General features: G+C 39.1%; 1 protein-coding gene across 2 annotated transcripts; it reads left to right on the forward strand.

The window, feature by feature from the left end:
* Nucleotides 1-1,799: 1,799 nt before the first annotated feature.
* LOC138445131 (vascular cell adhesion protein 1-like) lies at nucleotides 1,800-25,017 on the forward strand. Of its 2 annotated transcripts, XM_069598919.1 has the most exons (9): nucleotides 1,800-2,036; nucleotides 2,574-2,852; nucleotides 5,272-5,592; nucleotides 7,079-7,345; nucleotides 9,538-9,813; nucleotides 12,152-12,472; nucleotides 13,531-13,797; nucleotides 17,440-17,706; nucleotides 24,110-25,017. In XM_069598919.1, the coding sequence occupies exons 1-9, from the start codon at nucleotides 1,973-1,975 to the stop codon at nucleotides 24,265-24,267; spliced, it is 2,220 nt and encodes a 739-aa protein (XP_069455020.1). In that variant the 5' UTR covers nucleotides 1,800-1,972; the 3' UTR covers nucleotides 24,268-25,017. The 2 variants fall into 2 exon arrangements, with proteins under 2 accessions (XP_069455020.1, XP_069455025.1); XM_069598924.1 differs by lacking the exon at nucleotides 17,440-17,706.
* Nucleotides 25,018-25,839: the final 822 nt, after the last annotated feature.

A 25,839-nucleotide genomic window follows, 5' to 3' on the forward strand; every position in this document is an offset into this window, starting at 1 on the left:
ATTGTTCACGTTTGTGTTTACAGCCCAGAGAATTACATTGAAATTCCATAATTTCCTTTCTATTTCTTCTAAGTCAACCTACATAGTTCTTATCATCTTTTTCCACGACATGAGCTCTTAAAGGACCTGTAGATTGCTTGTTCATCAGCCAATTTTGCCTGAAGCTACTTTTCTGATCCTTGGCTATTTGGCAGATGAAGTCACACTTACATGCTATTACAGTCACTAGCTGCTTCCACTTCTTTTTCTTTCCTTATCCTTGAATGGGAGCCTCATCTGCATCCAAGAGGAGGTCCAGAACCTCTCCAGCCATGCTGCTGCTGCTGCTAAGTCACTCCAGTCATGTCCAACTCTGTGCAACTCCATAGACGGCAGCCCACCAGGCTCCTCTGTCCCTGGGATTCTCCAGGCAAGAATACTGGAGTGGGTTGCCATTTCCTTCTCTAATGCATGAAAGTGAAAAGTGAAAGTGAAGTGATGTCAGACTCTTAATGATCCCATGGACTGCAGCCTACCAGACACCTCCGTCCATGGGATTTTCCAGGCAAGAGTACTGGAGTGGGTTGCCATTGCCTTCTCCCTCCAGCCATGAGGAACAGTTATTAGTCCCAAATCTCAGTTATGGTCTTCCTCTGTCAAAGGCACAGAGCTGTTTATTGTACACATCCCTGGGAGTCAGTGAGCTCGGGATTTTTTTTGTGTGTGTGTAGAGTTCAACATTTTTTCTCATGCAGTAGTTACATATGATTGCTAACCTTTTGGGATCTTCTTTTCCAAATTTTAATTTAAACTATTTATAGTTGCACTTTTTTGGTAACCGCTAAGTGTAAACCATGCATTAGACATTGGGAAGGCAGAAGTAGATACAATGATGAACAAGAACTGGTCAGGGACTATGATAGGAATTGAAGGAGAACGACCTGCACAGGTATAATACAAGGAAGTGGTTGTTCTGGTTTCTTTCTGATGGGGAAGCTTTTGCAAAAACTTAAGTATGTATGTGCAAGGCAAAAACAGCTATTAAAAAATATCGTTTAAGTCATTTTATTGGAGGGGGAAAAGAGCATAAAATTATTGTTCTCATCTCTTATTTAAGAAAAACAAATTACTTTTCGTGTTTTTTCTGTATAAGTCTCATAGTCTAAGAGATTTATCATTTCAGAGGAAATCCATACGTTTGTATTTAAGACTCTCAATTATCCAGCAACTGAACTGAGAATTGGTAACTTTTCTAAAACAAAAGAAGAAAATTATTTCTCTTCTTTTTGTAGGATTCCTTCATTCTCTGGTCAAGAAAATCATTTCAGAAACTTGATGTTTGTCGTCCAAAAACCTATTTTGTGAATAAAAAGTATAAAACTCAGAAGCTATGCTGTCTCCCTTTTTAAAAATAATAAATCAAGAGAAAGGATCTTTTCCTTTTGCTTGCATGAGAAAATGTAGTCTCTGTCTTTGAATTGCAAACATATCTTCATAAGGGAGAAAAATCAGTTCACATGACACAGTGCTTTTCAGCCACTTCAAGAACTAGAGTGTAATTTACTATTTCTCTGACTCTCTTCTCCCCTGTTGGATTCAGAAAGCCTCATTCTGAAACAAGCATTAGCATTTATCTATCAAGCAAGATATCCTTTCGGAATGAAAAGCGAGAAAAAGTTTTAATTTTGGCCGTGGAAGGGTTTTCATTTTCTATGATGGAGAGAGCAGTTTCAGTACTGACTGCCATGGAAGGGGTTAATGCTGGACTTGGCTGGGTGTCAGTTAAACTTTTTTTCTGGCTCTGCTCCAGGTTTCCCCTTGAAGGGATTTCCCTCCGCCTCTGCAACAAGACACTTTATAAAGAGCTGACTTTCTATTTCATTCCTTACCAAACCTCACTGGCTTTAAGAGCTCAAGACTCTTCCCAGGCACCTTCAGGAGGGACAGAAAGAAGCATTTTGGAATCAATTTCTCATAAGAGCAGCAACTTAAAATGCTTAGGAAGATGTTTGTGATCTTTGGAGTCTCAGATATACTTTGGATGGTGTTTGCAGTTTGTAAGTTCTTCTCCTTGATTTGTTCCAAATGCTAGCATTCCATTTTAGCCCTGACTTTGGCTTCAGTCACTTTTGTTATGATAGTAAAGAAAGGCAGAAGGATTTTTAAAAAGTGGGAAAGCTTTACCTAACTTTTAATATACTATTGACTATTGCTATTAATTTATACCATTATATTGTCATAGTTAGGGCAGCAAAGTTGATATTTTTTGGATTTTTGCAATGTTGAATGAGTAATTGGATTCTATCTCTAGGAAGGTCTGTCTTTTCAACTTCCTGTACTTGATAATGAGATCAAACTTGGCTAGTGAAAAAACAACTGATAAATGGGCATCAAGGTCAGAAGCGAAAGTTCTCCTAAGTGAAGATAATTTCAATGCCTTCCTTTGGCAGGGACTCCAGTGCTGCCTTGCATTACTTAGAAGCAGTTTAGGGAAGAGATCAGCCAGATCTGGGTATTATACTAGAACAGAGAAGAAGGAGCAGAATACTAAACAAACCAGTGGTAAGCTTGTTTTTCTCTTTTTGCCTTCACAGCTCAAGCTTTCAAAGTTGACATGTTCCCAAATGAATACAAAATTTTTGCTCAGATTGGTGACTCTGTTTCACTGACTTGTAGTGCAACAGGCTGTGAGTCTCCATCATTTTCTTGGAGAACTCAGATAGACAGTCCACTGAATGGAAAGGTGAAAAATGAGGGGACCACATCCATGCTGATCATGGATCCTGTTAGTTTCGGGAATGAACACCAGTACCTGTGCACAGTGACTTGCAAGGATATGAAACGGGAGAAAGCAATCCGAGTGGAGATCTACTGTGAGTACTTTAGACAATATTTGATTTTCTCTTTATTTTGCTTTAAAATAAGTTTTTTAAAAGAATCAGTTTAATTCAGTCACTCAGTCATGTCCAACTCTTTGTGACTACGTGGTCTGCTGCACACCAGGCATCCCTGTTCATCACCAACTTGCTCAAACTCATCTTCATTGAGTCAGCGATAAAGTTATAGCTTTTTTAATGACTAAAAGGATAGTTTTAAGAGAAAAAAATTAAAAAGGATATTCGTGTCCAGATTCTTGGTTAGGGGAAATACTCCAAAAAGAAATCTAGAAGACAGCTGAATCTACCACCAGACTAGAGACCCAAATCTTGGCTTCTGCTTCCAACTCTGTCATGAATATGGTGACCATGGGTAAGGGGTAAGATTCAGCTTCTCCAAGCCTCAGTTTTCTTAGCCATAAAGTGAAATTCTCTAAGGTTCTTTTATTTATTTATTTATTCTTAATTCTTTTTAGTTGGATTCTAACATGTTTACTTGTCCATGTGTCCACATAATCTATGAATTCCATACTTAAGGGATTTTCTATTTATTTATTCTAAAGCAGTTTGGTACTTAAAATTAAAGATTAAGTAGGAGATCTATAATTAATAATGGGCTTTGGTACAAAACCTTCCCCCTTAGACAGAAGAAAAATATCTGCAAACTTTTCACTCATTTGACTTCAGCAGAGATAAATTTAGGAGGTTTGATTTCTGTTTTTGTTTGGTGCCATTAAGTCTTAATGCTCAATAGCTCAAACTCAAGGATATTTGGAAAATGAACTTGATTTGCCTAGTGAATGTGAATAAATAGCCTTTGTTTACTAGCCTACCAAAATGTATTTCAATCCATTCTCAAACTAGTAAAGAAAGGTAGAAAAAAGAGTAAAAAAATAACCTGAAATACATCACTTGCATTCTGGTTACTGCTCCTGCCAGAAAACTGGAATTCTTGATAGTCATCTCTTCAGGAAACCATCATTTGATTATCTTTTCTAATTATGTTGCTTTTCTTTTGCTATAGTGAAGCTCAACTTGATCCAATAACCTTAACTGATTCTTCAATAATCCCATATGTTGCTAATGCTTCTCAAGAAACTGTGCTTGGCTGACTGTTTTCAATTATGCTGGTTGTACATGCAGAGTTTATGTCTGTACAGGCTTCTGAGCTCCTTGAAAGGCCCCCTTATGCAAATACAGGGGAAAGTAGCCAGTTCTTATATCACCTGACAGCAAACCATATGGATTATAGGTACATATCTTTCAGAATACAAGGGACAGAATTCTGGGTGGAAAAATGAAAAGTACTGTTTCTTCATACAGCAAATATTTGCCAGTTCCTTTGCCTCTCCTTGCAGGAACCATATAGTTGAAGATTTAAATAGAGAACAGAAGTTTCTTCTGGGTTTAATTATCTTGCCTGAAGTTTTTCTTTTTCTCCCAAAAACATCTGTCTTTCATTATGTTTAACAGTCCTGTCTCCATTCCACATTCGATTGTAAAATTATTTGGAGTTGGGACGTTTGTGTTCTTCTTATTTCACAGTCTTGAATCAAGCCAATGTGGTACCATCATGGTGGTTTGCAATAGAAAGCAGCCTTGCAAAGAAAGCAATGGCTCACTGAACTAGTGTGTTCCTTGGCACTAAAAATTTCAAGTGGAATGGTAGTTAGATGTTGAGTTAGATATTTTGGGAGGCAAATCTTCCTTCCACAACTTAAAGATCACACAGGTGTACCTTTCTGATGGATGAATGTCTTTCTGAGACACCATTTTCAGAAGCTAATTATTTAGAGTTGTTCTTTTCATTTCTTAGCCTGTCTATCCCAATAGTTATTCTTTGCCATGACATTCTAAGCCTCAGGTTCCTTAACTATAAAATGAAGTATATCTGCCCTCACTAAAATAAAAGACTGTAATATAACACGATGAAAGTCCCAGTAGCAATACAGAATAATAAAAATCTTGAGTTTAAATCCCAGCTTCACCATTACTAGCTGTGTGACCTTAGGAAAGAGATGCAAATATGCCGAGTCTATGCTTTCATATCTATGGAATGTGGTATCTATTCCTTAGGGTTGTTGTGAGTATAGAATAAAGTCATCAGTGTTAAATGAATAGCACAGGGATGGGCACGTGTCAGTACTCAATAAGCGTAAGTTTCTTCTCCCTCCTTTTACTCTGCAACATGCAACCCTTTGTACATGCACGATCAGAACTGAAGAGCTCTCTAACAGATTGTTCCAATTTGGAATGCACCCCAAACCATGAAAGGCTATTTACACAATTCATTCTGCTGCATTAAGGTTGTATTCACAAAAATATTAGACTCAGATTACGTTGATTTAAATCAGTAAGGGACTTTACACAATACAAACAAAAAATCCACATGCATGTACTCGTTCGACCTTTGCAGCTTTCTCTAAGGATCCAGAGATTCGTCTGAGCAGCCCCCCAGAGGTCGGGAAGCCAGTCACAGTCACGTGTTCGGTGCCTGATGTTTACCCATTCGAAAGGCTGGAGATAGAGTTGTTGAAAGGCAACCGTTCCATGAAAGTACAGGAATTTCTGGAGCCTTCAGAAAAAAAGGCCCAGGAAACAAAGAGCTTGGAAGTGACCTTCTCACCTACTGATGAGGATATTGGGAAAGCTCTTGTTTGTCAAGCTACATTACACATTTATGATGATGATTCTCCACCCAAAGAAAGGAAAACTACAAAAGAACTGGAAGTCTACAGTAAGTACTTGTGTCTGTCTATGGGAATATACTCTTGGATGTATACACCAATAAACCAAGCAGCTACAGTCAAGGAGAAACATGTTTGTAGTTTTTATACTATTTTGATTCACTGAGAGCATAATTCTTGTCAACTGCATACTTCAATAAAAAGCACACCCAATTAGGTTGAGAAAAGTTGAGCTTAAGTTTTGTCTCCATTAACCATGAATTAGAGTCACTTAATTTCTCAATCTATCAAAGGGGAATAATGATAATACCACCTGATCAGGAAGCTTCCCTGGTGACTCAGTTGGTAAAGAATCTGCCTGCAATGCAGGAGACCAGGGTTCTATCCCTGGATTGGGAAGATCCCATGGAGAAGGGAATGGCAATCCCCTCCAGTACTCTTGCTTATTAAATCCCATTGACTGAGGAGCCCCGAGGCTATAGCCCATGGGGTCACAAGAGTCGGACTCTACTTGGTGACTCAATCACCACCACCTGATTGGGTGGTGGGAAATAATAGGCTCAAGTGATAAAATTTTTTAAATTATGTTTTGTAAACTCTACATCATGCCTTGAGATATCAAAGTATAGAGTTTTATAAGCAGTTTTTAGTCTGTGTGTGAGTGTATATGCGTGTGCATACCTGGACACATGTGCATGGGGTGGGAGAGAGGAGATGAGATTTGATTGTCTCCATTCTCTTGGAGATGCCTAGGGGATTTGAGGCTGTCTTATAATCCCAAAGTTGTGTAGGAGTACTCACTGTGCTCTGTTCTAGACTAAAATGCCCTGGTCTTCTCTAGACACCATATCTGAAAGGAGCATTGCCTTCTACAACATGTTTAGCTGAGACAGAATGAGATGGAATGGATTTTATCAATGTTTTGAGAAGCATAGTCAGAAATAGGAGATATTTTTCCTAGGAACATAAAACTTGGAAATGAAAACTATAATTAAGTATGTGAATGGCTGTCATGTAGAAGTGAAATTTGGATTATTCTTTAGCAATAGAGGACTGAAATATGACCAGTGTATAGAAGTTAGTTACAAAGAGAAAGATTTCAGCTCAATAAAGGGAAAATGTTCTAATAATCAGAGCTGTCCAAATATCAAATGGACAATATTTACTATAAGGCAGTGGACTGCCTTGTGCACCAGAAGTATTGAAGCTGACTTGCATGAAAATTTGCCAAGGAAGCTGAGCTGGAATTCGTACCTTACCTGGGAGATTGAACCGCATAATTCTAAGGGTTTTTCTTAATTTCTGAGTATCTATGGCCATCTGAAAACACCAAACATCAAAAAAAGTAACTCCATCAAATCAGTCAGAAACTGGATTGACTAATTTTCATGACCCAGCAATTCTTTATGCTAGTTTGGCAGCGTAAGTTTGAAAGATTGAGAAAGCTGTAAATACAGTCCATGAGAGTATTTACAGTAGCCCTGTGGACCCATTATGATGCTTAGCAATGACTAATACTGTGTTCTGCCTTCTCAGTCTCACCCAAAGACACAGCTGTATCCGTGAATCCCTCCACAAGGCTGCAGGAAGGCGACTCTGTGACGATGACGTGTACCAGTGCAGGTCTACCAGCTCCACGGATTCTCTGGAGCAAGAAATTAGACAATGGGAATCTACAGCTCCTTTCTGAGAATGCAACTCTCACTTTAATTTCTATGAGGGCAGACGATTCTGGGATTTATGTGTGTGAAGGAGATAACCCTGTTGGGAAAGACAGAAAAGAGGTGAAATTAATTGTTCAAGGTAAGCAAAATGTGAAAAAGTTGCTGTCACTGAGACTTAAGCAATAGTGAAATAGCTTCAATGTCAAAATTACTTCATTAAGATTTATTGATGATCCATCTGACTGTTATGTACTTTAGCACAATTATATACTCACTTTACTCTTGCTTCTTGGAAATCTTTCCTGCCAGAACTTCCATGGCTCTGATGTTTTGGTTCTTTTCCATTGCTCATCATTCTTTCATCTGGAGAAGGCAAAAAATGGCACCCCACTCCAGGACTCTTGCCTGGAAACTCCCATGGGTGGAGGAGCCTGGTGGGCTGCAGTCCATGGGGTCGCTAACAGTCAGATATGACTGAGCAACTTCACTTTCATTTTTCACTTTCATGCATTGGAGAAGGCAATGGTAACCCACTCCAGTGTTCTTGCCTGGAGAATCCCAGGGATGGCAGAGCCTGGTGGGCTGCCGACTATGAGGTTGCATAGAGTCGGGCATAACTGAAGCGACTTAGCAGCAACAGCAACAGCATTCTTTCATTGTCTTATCCCTTGAATTTTCCTCTTCTTTCTGCCCCTTGGGGGCTTCTCTGGTGACTCAGATGGTAAAGAATTTGCCTGCAATGCAGGAGACCTGAGTTTGATCCCTGGATCAGGAAAATCCCCTGAAAAAGAGGATGGCTACCCACTCCAGTATTCTTGCCTGGAGAATTGCATGAACAGAGGAGCCTCGTGGCTATAGTCCATGGGGTTGCAAAGAGTCAGACACGACTAGCACTCACTTTTTTCTGTCTCAGAGTTGCTTTTCCAGGAGCCATGGGTTTACCCAGTAACACATGCAGCAACTGTAAAGAACAATCTGAGACTGTTCACAGGCAGGAAATAGATCTTTAAATTCTCCATTCTCACACTAGTATATAAGGACTTCAGAAACAGTGCTTATTGTTCTGAATGAAATTTCTCTTCAAAAATCTGATAGCACATCAGTTTGTTATGGTAATTTGAGGAAAGCATTCTTTGGAAAATACCATAATGGCCCTGTTAGACCAATCAAACTGAAAAAAATCTTCTGGCATGGATGAGAACCCTTCAAAATGCTTTTGGATCATATATATGCTGAGCTTTCTTTCTTCTGCGTCCAGCTGGCTATTCATAAGGGCGAGTTTTCTGCGGAGTCTCATCTGTCACTTTCAGAGGTGCTCAAGGATTCCCACTTTCGCCAGGAAAATAGAGTCAAGATTTGAAATTCCTTTTCTCCTGGGACAGTAGTCATCCCAAAGTAGCCAGGGTGCCCTATGGGGATAGCATTGGCAGCCAAAGAGTTTTTCTAATATCTGAGATTTAGGAGTTTGACCTGGCATCTCAATTTTCAGTCCCTGAATTCATTATATTTTTACATTGTGTTAAACGAATTTAAGAGGTGGCTTGCGTAACACTTTAATGCTTAGATTTTGACTTGTTTTCAGTGTGATTCTGTGTGACTTTCAATGATACAACTTTATTCTGTTGATATAGAAGCTCTAAGTACTGGTCCATTATGGGTACTGCTTCTAATCAGAAGGCATATTCATATACCTTTTTTTCAGTACTTTTCTTAGATTTTATTTCCGCATGAGGATATTTTGATTTAGTTGTTCAAGTTTAAAGCTGGGATCTTAAATCACCTGGCTCCAAGTCCTAATTTTGCTACTTGCAAGCCAGGTGAAATTACCATTTTTCCTCAAGAAAAAAGGGGAGGAGGAGGAAGAGGAGGAAAGGAAGGAAAATAAGGAAAAGTAAAAGGAGAAAATGAGAGTCAAGGAGAAGTAATGATATCAGATCATGAAGTTGTGTGGATTAAATGAGATAATATATGTAGAGTGGTTTAAATAGTGCTTGATACACTGGAACCTCTTATTTTTGAGCTGTTGTTCCATAGTTATAGGAATTTGATAAATACATGTGAGTGGAGAATGAATTTTTGTTGGGAAACTATGCCAATCTCCGTCTACAAATTTTTATCCTTATTCAATCTGTTTAATGAATGAATCACAGCGTCTTGTGGGTTTGTTCTTGAAAGATGTGATTCCCTTCCTGATAGTCTCAAAGTGGAAAGGAGTAAAATATTCTCGGCACATATATTAACTAAAAAGAGGCCAGAAAAAATACAGTGTATTAAACTTTGGTGAAAGAAGAAAATTTATTTTATTTTTTCTTGTTCTTTTCTCCCCACCAGAGAAAAACTTTACTGTTGAGATCTCTCCTGGACCCCAGATTGCTGCTCAGATTGGCCACTCAGTCGTGTTGACCTGTGATGTCAGGGACTGCGAGTCCCCATCTTTCTCTTGGAGAACCCAGATAGACAGCCCTCTGAACGGGAAGGTGAGGAGCGAAGGCTCCAAGTCCACGTTGACCCTAAGCCCTGTGAGTGTCGAGAACGAACATTTCTACCTGTGCACTGTGATGTGCGGGCAAAAGAAACTGGAAAAGAGAATCCAGGTGAAGCCCTACTGTAAGTGGTTTTCAGAATTGTTTACTGTTTTGTTGCTGTTGTCGTTCCCAGTTCCACTGGAAGAAGCAGAATGGAAATCTGTGATCCACAACAAGATCCTTGTGTTTAGGAAGGGAATTTAGCATTGGGAATGGTTCTCAAATCTCCAAACCAGAGTTTTTGATGCAACTTAATTGCCCTAAATCTTAAGTATATATTATGTATTAACCAAGTATCCCCAATCCTTAGTTTGTGTCACGTCGATACTCTCTCATCAGGGACCTGAACAAACTTCATACTCGTTGCTTTCCATCCTCCTCTGGGTGTATATAGTGTATACGGAGATGGTTGTGTGCAAAGAGTAGTGCCAGTGCCCATTCAGATCATGGAGTGGGATGACTGTTGCTCAGTTATTCAAATTGGGGGTGAGGCCCGAACCTCCAGTTTTGAAGGCACATTTGAAAGCCATTTGGCAGGATGGAGACATGAGGCAATGATGAGCAGGAGCAAACCTGGGAGTTAGAATGATCCCTGGGGATGTTCAGCACAGCAGCTCAGGTGAAAAGAAGCATCAGGAGACTGCACTAGATTTGAGTATTGATTTATACCACATGCATATACTACACTTCTTCTTGTTATTTCTGTCACCTTAACAAAATTCCTGAATAGTTTCAATCTCTGTGTTTTGCCATTGTTGGAGTTACTTGGTTTGTAATGAATGAGGGACAAGATATGCAAAGTGATCAGAAAGTTCCCTGGTGATTCAGACGGTAAAGAATCCGCCTGCAATGCAGGAGATGCGAGTTCGATCCCTGAGTCAGGAAGATCCTCTGGAGGAGGAAATGGCAACCCACTCCAGTATTCTTGTCTGGAGAATGCCATGAACAGAGGAGCCTGGGGGTCTACAGAGTCCACGGGGTTGCATAGAGTCAGACACGACTGAATGATTAAGCACAGCACACAGCACATACATTCTGCCTTCTTTTTATTCAGCAGAATTCAGGAGAACAATTGTGGACATGTTCCTCCAGAAATCCTGCCCAAACTTGTGTTACCCCTCAGGATTTTCTTCAAAATGAGTTAGAGCATGTCCAGAAAGATACCTGAATCTCTCCAAAGAAGCAGTATGATTGCTTTACCATGTTACCAAGAGTCCAGGAGCTGCTGATACAGGCACATTCCCAACAGCAATGAGAACCAGTAGTGAAGCCTTACGGTCATGTGTAAACATTAGAGAACCTGTCACTTTGATGACATTTTGCTTAAGGAGAAAGAAAGAATTCAGCTTTGCTCTTGCTCTTCATAACCATTCTAATCTCACTTTTATTGATCTGTATCAGATGTATTATAAACATTATTTAGAATCTAAATCTCTTATATTTTTTTCTGAACTGCAAGTAAGACCCAAGGAACACGTAAAACTATCTGCCTAAATTTGGCTGTTGGAAATAAAAGTGTCTCAACTGCATGGCTCTGTGAACCCAAGCCTGGGCTCTTGATAATAGGAATTCTGATCTCAGCTGGGTGACTTACTAGATATGACATTAAATGGCAGACTCTTAGCCTTTGTAAGTTTTATAAGTCTCCCTAGCTATCAAATACATTCTTTGTACATTTTTCTGGCTTTAAAATAAATTAACACCCATTAGATTAGGCTGCTTTGAAGACAGAGATAATGAATATTAAGGGACTGCTGCTGCTGCTAAGTTGCTTTGGTAGTGGCTGACTCTGTGCGACCCCATAAATGGCAGCCCACCAGGCTCCCCCTTCCCTGGGATTCTCCAGGCAAGAACACTGGAGTGGGTTGCCATTTCCTTCTCCAATGTATGAAAGCAAAAAGTGAAAGTGAAGTCGCTTAGTCATGTCCGACTCTCTGCGACCCCATGGACTGCAGCCCACCAGGCTCCTCCACCCATGGGATTTTCCAGGCAAGAGTACTGGAGTGGGGTGCCATTGCCTTCTCTGTATTAAGGGACTAGCACACAGTAAACATCTAATATATCACAAAAAATAATACAATGCTTAGACTATATATTTACTAAGTGAGTTGGTAGAAGCTGATGTGTCCTTTGAAAAGACTAGTCCGTAGCTGTCAGCAAGACTGTATCACTAAGGAGAGAAGAGTAAGAAGTATATTTATTTCTTGATGATTTGATGTGCTAGGTATTTTTTGTTCCCAGCATTATTTACATTTGATATCATAAATATTTATATTTAATGTTGTGATGCATCTATTAGTAATCATTTTATCCCAGGTGAATTAAAACCTTCATTTTGAGACCTTTGCATTTAATAAAGATTAGTTCTGCTTTTCTTCTAGTGTCATGTATAAACCTCATATTTTGCTTGATATTTGCAGCCTTCCCTAGTGATCCAGAAATTGAAATGAGTGGTCCGTTAGTGAGTGGAAACCCAGTCACTGTAAGCTGCAAGGTTCCTAATGTGTATCCTTTTGACCGGCTGGAGATTGAATTGTTTAAAGGGGAGAGTATTATGATGAATAAAATCTTTTTGGAAGATGCAAGTAAGAAAGCCCTAGAGACCAAGAGTTTGGAGAAGACCTTCATCCCCACCGCTGAAGATACTGGAAATGTTCTTGTTTGTCTGGCTCGGTTACCTATTGATGAAATGGAATTTGAACCCAAACAAAGGCAGAGTACACAGACACTCTATGTTAATGGTAAGTACATGTGTGATGCATCCACAATAGGTTATGACTTTTTTATCATGTTTGCCAGATAATAGTCAACGTGAGGTTCATGGTTGAAACCATTGTGAAAAAATTATTGAAAAGAAACTGCAAAATATTGATTGCTTTAAAAATAAAAAACACCTCCAAGCTTAAAGCAACTGTTTATTTGCTTATGATTCTAAGCTGGCACTTTAAGAAGAGGTCAAATGGGTAGTGTGTTCATGATGGTATTAGATAGTTTACGTATTCATTCAGTCGGTTACAAGGTCAGTGGGGGGTATTCCCAGGTAACTTCACTCACACATCTGGGCCTTCGATGGGGGTGTCTGGACCTTCCTTTCTCCGTGTGGTGTCTCTCAGGGAAGATAGCATAGATTTAGTCACCAGAGTGCAGTGTTTCAAGAGAGTGATAATGAAGGTGGCCTCTAGAGGTCTAGGCTTGGAAGTCCTACAGTGTTACTTCTCCCAGGGTATATTGGTCAAAGTTAATCACAAGGGGAGCCTAGATTCAAGAGGTAGGAAAATAGAGTCCACCTTTTCATAGGTGGTTTGCATAGTTCATGGTCATGTTTAATGTACCGTAAATGTCAATACACACTACCATTGACCATCCGATCTTTGACAGCAAGAGAGTAAACATCCACGATGCATCCATGTTCTACTCTATCATTCTGTATTGGGCTTCCCTGCTGGCTCAGTGGTAAAGAGACAGCGCGGGAGATGCGAGCTGGCTCTAGGGTGGGGAAGATCTCCTGAAGAGGAAATGGCAACCCACTCCAGTATTCTCGCCTGGGAAATCCCACGGAGCCTGGCAGGCTACAGACCATGGGGTCACAAAGAAGCAGACATGACTTAGGGACTAAATAACAGCAGTAACAATCATTCTGTATCTGCTATAGTAAATGGGGCAGAAACTTCCTTTGGCAAAGTTACCAAGATAAAAATTATTCTAATCCACTAAACTCAAAGCCAAGTTTTATAACATTTGTAAAACTCTTTGGCAGGGTGTAACCAGCCAAACTAACAGTTGTCTTTCACCTTTTCAGTTGCTCCCAGGGATACAACCATCTCGGTCAGTCCCTCCTCCATCCTGGAGGAAGGTAGTTCTGTGAATATGACCTGCTCTAGCAATGGCCTTCCAGCTCCCAAAATCTTGTGGAGCAGGCAGCTAAGTAATGGGGATCTACAGCCTATTTCTGAGAATGAAACTCTCACCTTCATGTCTACAAAAATGGAAGATTCTGGTATTTATGTCTGTGAAGGCATTAACCAGGTTGGAATAAGCAGAAAAGAAGTCAAATTAATTATCCAAGGTGAGTTAAAATGATTAAATGAGTTATTAATGGTAGTCTTATTTTGTTTGTGTTACTGGTTTTGAACAAAGTCCTTCTGGAAATAAGATTTTCTAAAATAAAAAGTATTGAGCCTTTTGAAGAGCTCATGATATTTCCTCTGCATGGAAAGCTCCTGGAAGAGTTATTCCCATGAACCATTCCAAGTCACTTATCCTAAAATTCTTTCAACCTCATGTGGAAGGCTAGCTCTAGGAACTGTGCCAAAAATTTCAGTTATACTTACGAGGCATTGATTATGATGTTGAAAAAAGGATAGGAAGATGTATATAGATATTTTGGAATTACTTAGGACCCAGGTGGCACTAGTGGTAAAGAACCTGCCTGCCAATGTGGGTTAAATGTAAGGGACATGGCTTTGATCCCTGGAATCAGGAAGATCCCCTGGAGGAGGGCACGGCAACCCACTCCAGGATTCTTGTCTGGAGAATCCCATGGATTCTGAGCCAGGTGAGCTACGCTCCATAGGGTTGCAAAGAGTTGGACATGACTGAAGCGACTTAGCACCTAGCATACAAAATCACCTTATCCAACTGGATTAAATTCCTCATGGTAATCTCATAAAATGACTGCTACGATTTGCTTAGAAGGCTAAGAAGGCATTTAAATCATTTATAAATTCAGAGATTGAGGAGCACTGATCATGCCCTCTGGTTCATCAATAAAATGGCATAGAATCACCAGGATGGATTAAGTTAGGAGATCCAGACCCATTCTTTCCAGGATGGAGAGGCAAAACTGAGAACAAAATAATTTCTAGTTGACAGGTTGAAGCTCTAGGCGGTTTTGGGCAAAGTCATGAAGTGGTCAATTTGGATTTCCCTCATATCTTCCCTTTTGGGGTTCGAGGTCCTCTTCTTCACTAGGGCTGTCAGTTCCTCTCCTACCCCTTGGTATTATTTCCACTAAGGTGTTAATGACCGTCTTGTTACCATTACAATAATAATTTGTATTTTAAAGGAAAGGAAGAAACTTGGAAGAACAATACACTGCCTTAAAGAAAGCCCTTAGACTGTAGTTTTGGTTGAAGAAAGAGTATCAAGTCTCAAAACAGATAATCTTAATGGGAACCTTACTTACAAAACAGTGATGTGGTACCTCCCCTCCATAGGCTGCATATTAACAGAGATGTTGTATGCCAGGTACTTAGCTCAGGATAACAACTGGTGTTAAGGATTGTAAGAGCCATCTCTGCACAGCTTAAATTTTTGATTTGGAATGGTCTAGCTCAAAACTCAGAATCCTGCAAAGGCTTTTATGCTTAAAGAAATATCTGCACAACTGTGACAAAAAAATTTTATTTTCCTCTTGAAATCTATGACTGTTTTTAAACAGCTATTTGTTGGCTAAGCTGAGTAAGAATTACATTAAGGCAGCAGTTCTCAACCATTTTGGCACCAGGGACTGATTTCGTGGAAGACAATTTTTCCATGGATGGGAGAGGAGGCTGGTTTTGGGGAGATTCAAGTGCAATAGGGTTCATTCTTCTATGAGATCTAATGTCACCACTGATCTGATAGGAGGTGGAGCTAAGGCGGCAATTCAAGCAATGGGTTGTTGTTGTTCAGTTGCACAGTCATGTTTGTGACCCACAGTCGACTCTTTGTGACCCAATGGATTGCAGCAAGCCAGGCTTCCCTGTCCTTGAGCTTGCTCAAACTCATGTCCATTGAGTCAGTGATGCCATCCAACCGTCTCTTCCTCTGTCCTCCCCTCTCCTCCTGTTTTCAATCTTTCCCAGCATCAGGGTCTTTTCTAATAAGTTCATTATTTGCATCAGGAGACCAAAGTATTGGAGCTTCAGCTTCAGCCTCAGTCCTTCCTATGAGTATTGAGGATTGATTTCCTTTAGGATGGATTCGCTGGATCTCCTTGCAGTCCAAGGGACTCTCAAGAGTCTTCTCCAACACTACAGTTCAAAGGCATCAATTCTTTGGCACTCAGCTTTCTTTATAGTTTAACTCTCACATCCATACATGACTACTGGAAAACCATATCTTTGACTATATATATGGACCTTGTTGGCAAAGTAACATCTCTGCTTTTAATATGCTGTCTAGGTTGGTCATAGCTTTTCTTCCAAGGAGTGTCTTTTAATTTCATGGCTGCAGTCACCATCTGCAGTGATTTTGGAACCCCCAAAATAAAGCCTGTCACTGTTTCCATTGTTTCCCCATCTATTTGCCATGAAGTGATGGGACCAGATGCCACAATCTTCATTTTTGCATATTGAGTTTTAAGCCAGCTTTTCACTCTCCTCTTTCACCTTCATCAAGAGGCCCTTTAGTTCCTCTTCACTTTCTACCATAAGAGTGGTGTCATTTGCATATGAGATTATTGATATTTCTCCCGGCAATGTTATTCCAGTTGATGCTTCATCTAGTCTTGCATTTTGCCTGATGTACTGTGCATGTAAGTTAAATAAGCAGGGTGAAAATATACAGCCTTGACGTACTCCTTTCCTGATTTGGAACCAGTCTGTTGTTCCATGTCCAGTTCTAACTGTTGTTTCCTGACCTGCATACAGATTTCTCAGAAGGCAGGTCAGGTGGTCTGGTATTCCCATCTCTGTAAGAATTTTCTGTAGTTTTTTGTGATCCACACAGTCAAAGGCTTTAGCATAGTCAAAAAGCAGAAGTAGATGTTTTTCTGGAATTCTCTTTCTTTTTCTATGATCCAGTGAATGTTGGCAGTTGGATCTCTGGTTCCTCTGCCTTTTCTAAATCCAGCTTGAACATCTGGAAGTTCACAGTTCACGTACGTTGAAGCCTGTCTTGGAGAATCTTGAGCATTACTTTGCTAGCGTGTAAAATGAGGGCAATTGGGCAACTGTTTGAACATTCTTTGGCATTGCCTTTCTTTGGGACTGGAGTGAAAATTGACCTTTTTCCAGTCCTGTGGCCACTGCTGAGTTTTGCAAATTTCCTGGCATATTGAGTGTAGCACTTTAACAGCATCATCTTTTAGAATTTGAAATAGCTCAACTGGAATTCCATCACCTCCACTAGCTTTGTTCATAGTGATGCTTCCTAAGGCCCACTTGACTTTGAATTCTAAGATGTCTGGCTCTAGGTGAGTGATCACATCATTGTGGTTATCAGGGTTTTTGAATAATTCTTCTGTGCATTCTTTTCACCTCACTTCTTGAGCGATGGGTAGGGTCTGTAAATACAGAAGAAGTTTGATAACTATTTGCTCACCTCCTGCTGTGTGACTGGGTTCTCAGCAGGCCGCAGACTGGCACCAGTCCATGGCCTGGTGGTTGGGGACCTTTGTATTAAGGAGCATGAGAGGAACATAAGGTGTCTTCTCTCATTAAAACATGATCATTTTACAAGAAGCCAGTAAATGCTTGACTTCTCTAATTGCCTCTATAAATATTTAACGCAAACAGTAAGCACAAGTACCATCTTGACAGCTATTGTTACTGTCGTTAAATTAATATGGAATTTGTTTATATTTCATTCAGTTAGTGGTGGTTTAGTTGCTAAGTCGTGGCTGACTCTTGCGATCCCATGAACTGTAGCCCCCTCAGTCTCCTCTGTCCTTTCAGTGACGATTGATTGCCATTCAATCAGAGGTATCTTTAAATTCTTTCCACAGTTGCTCCAAAAGATATACAACTTACAGCTTTTCCTTCTGAGAGTGTCAAGGAAGGAGACACTGTCATTATCTCCTGTACGTGTGGAAATGTTCCCCCAACTTTGATAATTCTGAAGAAAAAAGCAGAGACTGGCTACACAGTGCTGAAGTCTACAGGTGGTGCCTATACCATCCCCAGGGCTCAGTTAGAGGATGCGGGAGTATACCAGTGTGAATCTAAAAATGAAGTTGGCTCACAGCTAAGAAGCCTAACACTTGATGTTAAAGGTTAGTTTTTTTTTTTTTTAATTTTTGTTTCTTGTTATTTTTATAACAAGCTTGGTGGGTTGTAAAGAATTTCAAGGGTTAGATTATTGAGTTGGCAAAATGGAACTGAATTCGACGTTGATTATGGCTATTTCTTAGTGTTTCCTAAAATAATGATGTACAGGTGCTCTGTCCTAAGGAGTTTAGCCAGGATGTTGACTTTTTATCATAAGTCAGTGTAGAATTCCCATTTGCTTTTTAAGACGTTGACAATTCAGCATTTGTCTCTGAGGTCTTACATTGCTTATGTGTTTAAATCCATTTTCAAAACCTTTCCTTGGGGGTTATTAGGAAATGAAGAAGTAGAATTGGTGCATGGAAAACCAAGTTTCTATCCAGGCTCTTTTCCTTCCTACCCGAAGAGAGTGCCACTCTCTGAACACAACATAACTGCATATTTTCTGGGATTGACTCTTTACAGAGTAATAACTGAGAATGGTAATCTTAATGTTGAACAGCATAATGAGTCTCTAGACTGCAGAACTGCTTCCTTAGATACCCAAGATCCTTGTTCATCCTGCTCTACTCTGATGGAGAAACAGAGGGAGGTAGAAACGGCCTCAGCAGAGGAATTTCAGGGGCCTCTTAATTTAACCCTGCTAATCCTACTGTGAACACACTGTACACTCTGTTGATCTTATCAGTGAAAATAGAATCTGTCAGCCATCACTGCTCAGTCTTCCACTCCTTGAGTGCTAACGAGCCCCCTTTGTGTACTGGAAGCCAAACTTGAAATAAACATGATTATAAACAAATACCAACTCTTAAGAGCCTCTGGCACTGAGCTCCCAGATACAGCAACTACTCATCAATGTAAAGAAAATTTACACCTGGGTCAGAAAATGACTTAAAATTTTACTCATCTGGCCAAATCTCTCAAGATTACACGCCTTACCATATGTTTTCTGTCTTCACAGTACCTCCTCAAAACAATAACGATACATCCATCTGGAAATGTTAAAGAAGGGGAAAATATCACTATTACATGTAAAACTTTTAGTCATCCACATGCAGTGATCATTCTGAAAAGAGTTGATCTGGCCAATGAAGTTACTATGTGTTCAAAGAATGGGACATTTACCTTGTATCATGTCACTCAAAATGACACAGGGATGTATGTAATTAGTGCTTCCAGTGAGGTTGGGGACATTTCTGGACAGACTGAGATCTCCATTATGAGTACATTGAAATTCACCTATTCCTATTTAATCCCTGATGGCTCCAGACCACCTTTAATTAAGCCTGGTTCCAGGAACTTGCACTCCTAACATTTTTATAATTCTTTCTGTAGTTAATGTTTCTCTTTTAAAGACATACCAAAGCTTCTTCTCCACTTTTTAACTCTTTCTCATACATTGTTGTATTTTCTAATTGCTTTATTAAGTTAGTAACTTTATATATTTGCTATTTTTCACTCATTACTTAAATGAACAATTTGAGTATTTTATAGGCACTCAGCTAGAACCCCCAAACTAGTTATGGTTTCAAAGAACTAAAAAGAATGGAAAGAAAAATTTGTCATTTTCCTGGAAATTTTTATCTAGTCAATCTTTGCATTTAGCTGAGATTTTAAACTATTTCTTGTTAGTTTTGTTTTAAAAATACATTTGCTCAAATGTAGTCCAATGATAGAAATGTTGGGAGTCTTTAGGAATTTTAGTGTTGATACAGCTAATAGAAAATCATATTTGAAGGTTGCCCTGGTAACCAACTCGTTGGCAAAATTTTACCATAGATGCTTGAGGGAGAAACCAAAGGGAAAAGATAACATACTATTTATTAAATTGAAAAGAAAACAATAGGAACAAAAATACCATTACCTACCATGTCACCAATATTGATGACTAACTATAATTTTGATAATGAATATCCCATTAAATTAGGACTCATACTCTGACTAGTTCTACTCTAGCAAGGGAAAGTAGAAAAATAAGATAGCTATCATTATATTTGTCATGATACATTTTTAACTTCAATAATTCAAAAATGGGCTTCCCTTCATCTAATGATTCTTTTCTTCTTGGTTGGCCTCCAGTTATTAGAAACACGGAGAAGTAAAGTAATGACTTCCAAGGCCAAATCACTCATTTCTTCCAGGACTGAAACAATATATATACCACTTGAAAAAATGAAGTATTTGTGAGGTCATACCGTGCTATCCAAACATAAATGTAAATAGAGATGAATCTCCAGTAAATACCATGATGTCTTATTCAGAAGTTCTTATAAGGTTAAAATGTTAAATAATATTGTAACTGTCAGATGATTTTTAGTAGAGTAGAAAGTACTAAATTTCAAGTCTTGGAATACTATTACTTTATGTACTCAATTTATAACTAAATGACAAAATGATAGGGTGTAGAAAGAAAAAAATTTATTACTATTCAAAAGATATTTATTGGAAAAAAAAATATTTATTGGGCACAAGCTACTCCAAGAAGTGAGCCAGTTACTGGCTATACAGTGATGGATCAAAAAGAAACTAGATTCTTTCCTCATGTAATTCACAGTCTGAAGGAGGAAACCAAAATTAACAGATAAGCAAAGAAACATTTAACTATAAGCTGTAATGAGAACTATGGAGGGAAAATGTAGTGGTTATAAAAGTATATTTGGGAAAAAATGTATATTAAGTTTCCTAATTTAAGCTGGAGAAAATGCAGGTCAGAGGATGCCTCTATGTTTAAGTAACACTTAAGCTAAAACATCAGCTCAGTTCAGTTCACTTCAGTCTCTCAGTCTTGTTCTGCTCTTTGCAACCCTCTGGACTGCAGCACACCAGGCTTCCCCGTCTATCACCAACTCCCGGAGCTTACTCAAACTCATGTCCTTTGAAGTAGTGATGCCATCCAACGACCTCTTTCTCTGTCATCCCCTTCTCCTCCAGAATTCAATCTTTCCTAGCATCAGACTTTTCCAGTGAATCAGTTCTTAGCCTCAGGTGGCCAAAGTACTGGAGTTTCAGCTTCAACATCTGTCCTTCCAATGAATATGCAGGACTGATTTCCTTCAGGATTGACCAATTGGATCTCCTTGCAGTCCAAGGGACTCTCAATAGTCTTTTCCAACACCACAGTTCAAAAACATCGATTCTTTGATGCTCAGCTTCCTTTATAGTCCATCTCTCACATCCATACATGACCACTGGGGAAACCATAGCTTTGACTATGTGGACCTTTGTTGGCAAAGTAATGTCTCTGCTTTTTAATATGCTGTCTAGGTTGGTCATAGCTTTTCTTCCAAGGAGCAAGCATCTTTTAATTTAATGGCGGCAATCACCATCTGCAGTGATTTTGGAACCCCCCCAAAATAAAATCTGTCACTGTTTCAATTGTTTCCCCATCTATTTGCCTTGAAGTGATGGGACCAGATGCCATGATCTTAGTTTTCTGAATGTTGAGTTTTAAGCCAACTTTTTCACCCTCCTCTTTCACTTTCATCAAGAGGCTCTTTAGTTCTTCTTTGCTTTCTGCCATAAGGGTCATCTCATCTGCATATCTGAGGTTATTGATATTTCTCCCAGCAATCTTGATTCCAGCTTGTGCTTCATCCAGCCCAGCATTTCTCATGATGTATTCTGCATATAAGTTAAATAAGCAGGGTGACAATATACAGCCTTGACGTACTCCTCTCCTGATTTGGAACCAGTCTGTTATTCCATGTCCAGTTCTAACTGTTGCTTCCTGACCTGCATATAGATTTCTCAAGAGGCAGGTCAGGTGGTCTGGTATTCCCATCTCTTTTGGAATTTTCCATAGTTTTTTGTGACCCACACAGTCAAAGGCTTTGGCATAGTCAATAAAGCAGAAGTAGATGTTTTTCTGGAACTCTTGCTTTTTCGATGATTCAGCAGATGTTCTCAATTTGATTTCTGTTTCCTATGCCTTTTCTAAATCCAGCTTCAACATCTGTAAGTTTATGGTTCACGTATGTTGAAGCCTGTCTTGGAGAATTTTGAGCATTACTTTGTTAGCGTGTGATGAGTCCAAGTGTGCAGTAGTTTGAGCATTCTTTGGCATTGCCTTTCTTTGGGTTTGGAATGAAAATGGACATTTTCCAGTCCTGTGGCCACTGCTGAGTTTTCCAAATTTGCTGGCATATTGAGTGTAGCACTTTCACAGCATCATCTCTTAGGATTTGAAATAGCTCAACTGGAATTCCATCACCTCCACTGGCTTTCTTCGTAGTGATGCTTCCTAAGGCGAATGATGTCTGGCTCTAGGTGAGTGACCATACTGTCGTGGTTATCTGGGTCATAAAGATCTTTTTTATGCAGTTTTTCTTTGTATTCTTGTCACTTCTTCTTAATATCTTCTGCTTCTGTTCAGTCCATACCATTTCTGTCCTTTATTGTGCCCATCTTTTCATAAAATGATCCCTTGTTATCTCTAATTTTCTTGAAGAGATCTCTAGTCTTTTCCATTCTGTTGTTTTCCTCTATTTCTTTACACTGATCACTGAGGGAGGCTTTCTTATCTTTCCTTGCTATTCTTTGGAACTCTGCATTCAAATGGATATGTTCGTCCTTTTCTCCTTTGCCTTTCACTCCTCGTCTTTTCTCAGCTATTTGTAAGGCCTCATCAGACAACTATTTTGTCTTTTTGTGTTTCTTTTTCTTGAGGATGGTCTTGATCTCTGCCTCCTGTACAATGTCACGAACCTCTGTACATAGCTCTTCAGGCACTCTGTCTATCAGATCTAATCCCTTGAATCTATTTCTCACTTCCACTGTATAGTCATAAGGGATTTGATTTAGGTCATACCTGAATGGTCTAGTGGTTTCCCTACTTTCTGCAATTTAAGTCTGAATTTGGCAATAAGGAGTTCATAACCTGAGCCACGGTCAGCTCCCAGTCTTGTTTTTGCTGACTGTATAGAGCCTCTCCATTTTGACTGCAGAGAATATAATCAGTATGATTTCAGTGTTGACCATATGGTGATGTCTATGTGTAGAGTCTTCTCTTGTGTTGTTGGAAGAGGGTGTTTGCTAGGACCAGTGCGTTCTCTTGGCAAAACTTTATTAACCTTTGTCCTGATTCATTTTGTACTCCAAGGCCAAATTTGCCTGTTACTCCAGGTGTTTCTCTTGACTTCCTACTTTTGCATTCTAGTCCCCTATAATGAAACGGACATCTTCTTTGGATGTTAGTTCTAGAAGGTCTTGTAGGTCTTCATAGAACTATTCAACTTCAGCTTCTTTAGCTTTACTGATTGGGGCATAGACTTGGATTACTGTGATACTGAATGGTTTGCCTTGGAAACGAACAAAGGTCATTCTGTCGTTTTTGAGATTGCATCCAAAAGTACGCTTTTCGGACTCTTTTGTTGACTATGAGGGCTACTCCATTTCTTCTAAGGGATTCTTGCCCACACTAGTAGATATAATGGTCATCTGACTTAAATTCACCCATTCCAGTCCATTTTAGTTCACTGATTCCTAAAATTTCTGTGTTCACCCTTGCCATTTCCTGTTTGAGCACTTTTAATTTACCTTGATTCATGGACCTAATATTCTATGTTCCTATGTAATATTGTTCTTTACAGCTTTGGACTTTACTTCCATCAGCAGTCCTATCCACAACTAGGTGTTGTTTTTGCTTTGGCTCCATCTCTTCATTCCTTCTGGAGTTATTTCTCCACTGATCTCCTGTAGCATATTGGGCACCTACCAACCCGGGGAGTTCATCTTTCAGTGTCCTATCTTTTTGCCTTTTCATACTGTTCATGGGGTTCTCAAGCTAAAATATAATACTATTCCAAAGAACTTCATATTATCATGAAATGATGTAAATGCTGAAGAGGAATAATGTATATTAAGATGCCCTACTTCAGAGATACAAAATATGAAACTTTCTATATATTTCTAAAAACACCATCGGCAAGAATTCTTTCCCTTACAATCTTACAGGTGATGTTTGACTATAATGGTGGCATACTAGGAGTTACAATACTTTTCTTGGAGAACCGGTTAGTTATTTTAGTTCGTAACGATCAGAGTCCTAGTTCTTTAGTATATATTTATATTTCCCAAAGCAAACCCTCTTCTCCAGTTCTTACTCTTTTAAATGAACCCTAAAAATTGCACCCTTCCTTCCATCCTGTTATTGAGCCAGCATCTATTTGAATCCAAATTTGCAGAAGTCAACAACATCTTGAGACTCATCATGACCAGAGCAACTGCTAAATGATTAGTTGATTAATTCAAAGAAATGTGCACTTTGAGTTCTATTGGTTCTTATCACTGCTTTGATTCACTTTTCTTTAGAGAACTAATGGTACTATTAAAATAAAACATGTGACTTTTCTTATTAAACAATTTCTTTTTGTACCAGACATTAATTGCATCCATTTTGTTATTTTCCAGGAAGAGAAAGTAACAAGGACTATTTTTCTCCTGAACTTCTGGTACTTTATTGTGCATTCTTCTTAATAATACCTGCCATTGGAATGATTATTTACTTTGCTAGAAAAGCCAACATGACAGGGTCATACAGTCTTGTAGAAGCACAGAAAGTGTGCTAATGCTTGTAAAGTGTAGCCACTGCGTGAAAAGTTCTACCAAAGATGCTATCAGTCCAGATGCTCAGTACTGCTCATCATTCCACGAGGAAAACAGAGACTGGGAGTTCAGGCTTCCTTGAGTGCAGTGAATGCTGGGAAAGAAATGGCTGCCTATGGCCCTCACTGTGAGCAAGAAGCCAAAGGAAAATTTCTGCTTAAAAACCAGGCACTACCATTGAGATGACTGGAGCAATTTCTTGATGTGTATATACAATAACATGATTTGTATATATGTAAAACTATGCTGTAGCAAGGTTGCTTGGGATATCAGCACACTAGTCACTATATCTAAAATTATTAAAATGTTGCTTGAACTGATTGTTATAACTTAATGCATCTTAATATCAACTGGCAGCTGAACTATGTCATCTTTTTAATATTTTATTTCCTTTAACAAAATTTTATTCCTATAAAGTTCATGTTGTATAAAGATGCCAGGGTTTTATATTATTATAGGTAATTGATAGACCAAGAGGGCAATGGGTTGACTTTCAGGTACTAAACACTTCAACCTATGGTATAATGGTTAACTGGATTTCTCTGGGTGGTACTGACACGGTACGGAGATGTTTTTTGATGTTGTTTGTTCATCAGACTCTTGTGTAATTTTCCCAAGTGGTCTAAAAATGCAACTTCTTTTGATTTTCTTTTGTAAATGTTTAGGGCTTCTTTTTTTTTTGTATAGTAAAGTGATGATTTCTGAAATTGAAAGAGTTGTGTGTTTATTTATTATAAGTTGCCTCCTTTAATTATATTGTAACTCTTTTTGTCAGTCCCAAGACCAAAGTGTTCAAACCCATGGTGATAATAAGCAGATACTTGAAGTGTGGTCCTCATATTACTTTTATCAAAATCACCATGGGAACTTCACAAAAATATTTACTTATCTTGGGGCCATCCTAACCTATTGAATTGAAATATCTGTTTTGTAGCCTTGGAATCTGCAATTTTAAAATAAAATTTAAAATATAGTATGCACAGAAAGAGTGAATGCAGATGAACATGGACATGTTAAAGGGCAGCAGGTGAACATCCGTATGTATCAGTAAAGAGAAGAGATAGAGCATAATTGTTCTTCAAATCCTTTTAGATGCCACTCATTGATTGTAGCTCTGTTACTGAGGATTCAACAATATCTTGGATTGTACATTAACTTTTCCCTTTCTTTGGGGTATAAAATCCCCAAATTTTATACCTATATGCATGCTGACTCACTCAGTCATGTCCAACTCTGTGACCCCATGGATTGTAGCCCACTTACCAGTCTTCTCTGTCCATGGGATTTTCCAGGCAAGAATGTAGGAGTGGGTTGCCATTCTTCCTCCAGGGGATCTTCCTAACCCAGGGATCAAACCTGCGTCTCCTGTGTTTCCTCATTTGCAGGAAGATCCTTTACCTGCTAAGCCATTGAGGAAGCCCTTATACCTATATAGGTAACCCTAAGTAGAACATGCTAAAGCTGAAGCTCCAGTACTTTGGCCACCTCATGCAAAGAGTTGACTCATTGGAAAAGACTCTGATGCTGGGAGGGAT

Source organism: Ovis canadensis, chromosome 1 (genome assembly GCF_042477335.2).
Source record: "Ovis canadensis isolate MfBH-ARS-UI-01 breed Bighorn chromosome 1, ARS-UI_OviCan_v2, whole genome shotgun sequence".
Lineage (NCBI taxonomy): Eukaryota > Metazoa > Chordata > Mammalia > Artiodactyla > Bovidae > Ovis > Ovis canadensis.

Excerpts from the sequence above, each read along its gene's own strand:
- LOC138445131 (XM_069598919.1), top strand. The coding sequence starts at position 1,973 with ATGCTTAGGAAGATGTTTGTGATCTTTGGAGTCTCAGATATACTTTGG. Across the intron at positions 5,593-7,078 it reads AAAAGAACTGGAAGTCTACA|TCTCACCCAAAGACACAGCT; the intron begins GTAAGTACTTGT and ends CTGCCTTCTCAG. Across the intron at positions 9,814-12,151 it reads AATCCAGGTGAAGCCCTACT|CCTTCCCTAGTGATCCAGAA; the intron begins GTAAGTGGTTTT and ends TGATATTTGCAG.